This window comes from Calidris pugnax, unplaced genomic scaffold (genome assembly GCF_001431845.1).
Source record: "Calidris pugnax isolate Ruff unplaced genomic scaffold, ASM143184v1 scaffold87, whole genome shotgun sequence".
In the NCBI taxonomy this organism is placed as follows: Eukaryota; Metazoa; Chordata; class Aves; order Charadriiformes; family Scolopacidae; genus Calidris; species Calidris pugnax.
The window spans coordinates 333,528-337,582 of record NW_015090818.1 but is presented as its reverse complement, the minus strand read 5'-3'; the positions used below and the strand labels follow the sequence as shown (position 1 = coordinate 337,582).

The 4,055-nt window shown below is 50.2% G+C and overlaps 2 protein-coding genes across 3 annotated transcripts in view; both read right to left on the bottom strand.

Moving 5' to 3' along the window:
* Nucleotides 1-2,239, bottom strand: part of LOC106886671 (vascular non-inflammatory molecule 2-like) — a 26,449-nt gene extending 24,210 nt beyond the window's left edge. Inside the window, exon 1 of the mRNA XM_014939807.1 lies at nt 2,191-2,239. The gene's annotated coding sequence lies outside the window, so the exon portion shown is untranslated. The remainder of the gene's footprint in view (nt 1-2,190) is intronic.
* LOC106886672 (pantetheinase-like) overlaps nt 1-4,055 on the bottom strand; it is an 11,519-nt gene extending 7,464 nt beyond the window's left edge. Inside the window, exons 1-3 of one of the 2 annotated variants that reach the window (XM_014939809.1) lie at nt 3,917-4,055; nt 1,969-2,245; nt 1,734-1,864 (exon numbers count right to left, since the gene is read on the bottom strand). In XM_014939809.1, the coding sequence (XP_014795295.1) occupies nt 1,734-1,864; nt 1,969-2,181 (344 nt within the window). In that variant the 5' untranslated portion in view covers nt 2,182-2,245; nt 3,917-4,055. Of the gene's footprint in view, nt 1-1,733; nt 1,865-1,968; nt 2,246-3,141; nt 3,193-3,916 lie in introns of those variants that run through there. The other variant, XM_014939808.1, reaches the window with a different exon arrangement.

Here is a 4,055-nt window from a genome sequence, read left to right as displayed (position 1 = left end):
AAAAAAAAAAAAAAAAAAAAAGAGAAAGAAAACACTAATAATAACTATGTTGTCAGTGGTGTCCATCACTGGAGCATTGAGGGCACACCAACATCACCTCCCATCCCATGGTCAGGGCAGGACAGGCAGATACAGAGGGTGGCTGCAGAAATCCCTCAGGTTGCCTCCTGCACCTCGGTTCCTCCGACTTCCCATCGGAGTCCAGAGGAAATTGCCACCCCTGGGCTGCCTGTCAATACCCCATGGTGCTGACCCCAACCTCCTTTCAGGGAGTTGGAGAGAGCGAGAAGGTCTCCCCTCAGCCTCCTTTTCTCCAGGCCGAACACCCCCAGCTCCCTCAGCCACTCCTCACCAGACTTGTGCTCCAGACCCCTCACCAGCTCCGTTGCCCTTCTCTGGACCCGCTCCAGCCCCTCACTGGCTTTTTGTGGTGAGGGCCCCAAAACTGGACACAGCCATTGAGGTGGAGCCTCACCAGTGCCCAGTACAGGGTGGGGATCACTGCCCCAGTCCTGCTGGCCACACTGGGCCTGACACAGGCCAGGATGCTGTTGGCCTTCTTGGCCACCTGGGCACACTGCTGGCTTGTAGTCAGCCAGCTGGGGACCAACACCGCCAGGTCCTTTTCTGCTGGGCAACTTCAGCACTTGACCTTGTTGAACTTCATACTGTTGGCCTCAACCCACCCATCCATACATTAACAGCAGTGGGATATTCACTTCAAGGTGTGACAGGCCATGTGCTATAAACTGGCAGCACCCGTACCAGGGCAGATGGGAGCAGACACTGCCCTCTCTAAGGCCTGCATTTGCTTTGGCAAGGTGGGCATGAGCTTTGGCAAGCTCATCACTGCTGTCCTGTGAAAGGTCCTACGTGTGCTGGGCCACACAGGACATCGTTTGAACGATGGATCATGTTCTACAGAACAGAGGCTCTAGCAATTCAGACTTTATCTTATCTTAATTGTGAAAAATTAAGATTACAAGTTTCTGGGTTTGTATCACTCAGAGGTTTGGACTTTGACTACTGACTTCTCCTCTCCTGATATTAGCTGCTCAGAAACTAGTTCTTGGCTGTCCACAAAAACAGTATGAGTGCTTTTCTTTGAACACAGCATTGGTAAAAAACCAAAACAAACAGATCAACCAACAAAATAAATAAAAACTAGTGTTAAGAATTTAAAATAGTGGGAAAAAACTGAAAGCTGAGTAAGAACATATTCTGACATCAAAGCTTTTCCAAGTACAAAAAAAGACTTTCCTCTACATTCAGTAAACCAAATTCTGTATATTGATTGAATTTCTCTTTAAAGTGTCTAATTTAAAACCCATTTTTTTAAGAGGGTTCCCATGTCAATTAGTCATGGACATGACATGTATTTTACCACGTACCTTACCTTCATATACAATTTTAACTTAACTTGCCCTCTTGCCAAAAGCATTAGCAGTTCTCAGACACTTATTGGGAGCAGCTCACAATCCATGAGACACTAGTTTGAAACCACATAAATCATAGAAACATAGAATGGTTTTGGTTGGAAGGGACCTTAAAGGCCATCCAGTTCCAACCCCCCTGCCCTGGGCAGGGACACCTCCCACCAGACCAGGTTGCTCCAAGCCACATCCAGCCTGGCCTTGAACCCCTCCAGGGATGGGGCAGCCACAGCTTCTCTGGGCAACCTCTTCCAGTGTCTCATCGCCCTCATAGTGAAAGATAACTGCAGAGGCAATCACCTTTTGGGGTCGGTGCAGGGAATCCAGTTCACCCCCGGATCAGGGATGTCCTCCAGGTAGGGGTAGATGGCTTCTCTGGTGAAACGCCATCCGTAAATGCCATCTTCAGGAGTCACAATGATGTGGGCACCCTGACACAACAGGCTCCGTTAGGAATTCACCCATCAACAGACAACCAGGAGGGCCAGCGGGAGCAGAAAACACTAATTAACAAGGCTCCCCATACACCTAGTACCTGCTGGGAGGCTTCCTTGACGGCCCCTTCCAAGACATCCATGTTCTTGTTCATCAGGGCCAAAGCATCATCGGGAGACACGGGCTGTATGGTGGCATCTGGCAGGATGACGGCGTGCTCGTAGACGGCTGCAATGAAGGTGTCAGAGGCCAGGGCCTGAAGGACCACAAGGGCAAACACCACAGCGGGCAGGAGAGGCTGGGAAGGGAGCATGGCTGGTGCCTTGCAGCTCCTGGAATGCTCCGAGTCACAGACAGACGGTGCAAAAGGAGCCTATCTAGAAAGGAAAAGAGGGACAAAGTTTAACTTTGAAGGAGGGAGGAAGCCCTGGTCTGGTAAAGCATTACCTTGGAATCAAGCGTTGCTGTTGACAGACGGGAAGGTGTAACAGCACACAGTTAAGGATGTCGCAACTCAACCCGATTAAAATATTGAGCAATACCAAGACTCATTGCATCAACATCAAAATAAGTCATTAAATACACGGCTAGGAAGAAAAGTCTGGTTTTTGTTGTTATATTTTTCTCTGTCATTGATTGCAATAGACTTTTGCTGTCTGTGCTGGCTCAACTCTGACGCCCAGGTGAAACGTGGATGTGTCACCCCTGGAGCTGAATCTTCTGTGGCAAAACCGAGGGTCTTAAAAACTCACTGTGAGGATGGTGGAGCACTGGAACAGGTTGCCCAGGGAGGTGGTTGAGGCCCCTTCCCTGGAGATATTCAAGGAGAGGCTCGACGAGGCCCTGGGCAACCTGGTCTAGTTGGGGGTGTCCCTGCTGACTGCGGGGGGGTTGGACTAGATGGCCTTTGGAGGTCCCTTCCGGCCTGGACAATTCTATGATTCTATGATTATTCTAGTGTTTTCATATTCCCCAATTCCTGTGCTACGTGCCAGTATGTGCAGCTTGCTTCCCTGAGTTTCTTTCGACCAAAGTCGTTACATCAGCATCTCACTGTACTTAGATGTTATACACTTAACATGCCAGCAACAGTACTGTCCCTTGCATTTATCCCAGTGGCTCGGCCAGTTGCTCCTGTTTAGCTGTACCTCACTTTCCAACAGCCTCCCACCAAAAAACATGGATCTGGAGGGAATGTCTCCCTCTGAAATCAGGCAGGTAAGCCACCAGCCGGACCATTAACAGAGTTCCTCATTGCCCAGCTGCCACTAGCCTGAAGCAGAGGGCTTTTTTCCAGGTGCAGTGCCATCCTTGCTCCTCAGCTTACCTCTCCCGTCCCCAGGAACATGCTGTGTATGGAGAGGCTTTCATTTTTAATCTCAAATTCAGTTCAAATGCACCTACACACATTGCTAGATACAGCGTGCTCGTTCAGGAGCCTTAAATACAAGCCTTGAAAAGGCTGCAGTAGGGATTTTGGTGATAAGTGAAAGCTTGGAAGCTTTCCCCACCCTCCCTGCTTCTCTTACCAAATGAACTACGTCCGACGTCACATTAAGCACAGTCAGACATGGATCTGGAGGAGGAAGCAGTAAACGCCGCCTCGTTTGGCAACAGCTCAACATTTATCAGTCAGCCCGGAAAAGCGACTACCCCGGCAGGGCTGAGCAGAAAAAATACCAAGTGTGGGGTCAGGGCAGTGCCCCCAAAAGTTCAAATTATGCTGCCAGGACAGGGGGGGTTCTGTGGTACAGTGGGATGGAGACATCCCTGTCTGCCCCGGGACCGGAGGGCACCACCGCCTGCTGCCTGCAGAGCTGGGAGCTCGCCCAGGAACAAGAAAATAACCCCAGTTAAACAAACAAACCCACTGAATACTTAAGGAAACTACAGCATTCCGGGGTATACATGGCTGCGGGCAACATAGGAAGAAATTTAGCCTAAGACCTCCCTCTATTTTTCATGCCACCACCCTCCCAGCCCACCCTCTACTGCGTTCTCCCCCATCTCTGCTGCTGCGTGAGGACGGCGGTTCCCCGGGGACTTACTTTTGTGAAATTTGCTGTTAAATCAACGTAGCTGCAGAGACCATCCCTCTTCAGACCGTGGTCCTGCTCCTTTTGCTGTGCTCGGAGAGACTGGATGGGTGCCTGCTCCTCACTGGAAGGGTTAATCCTGCTGTGGAGA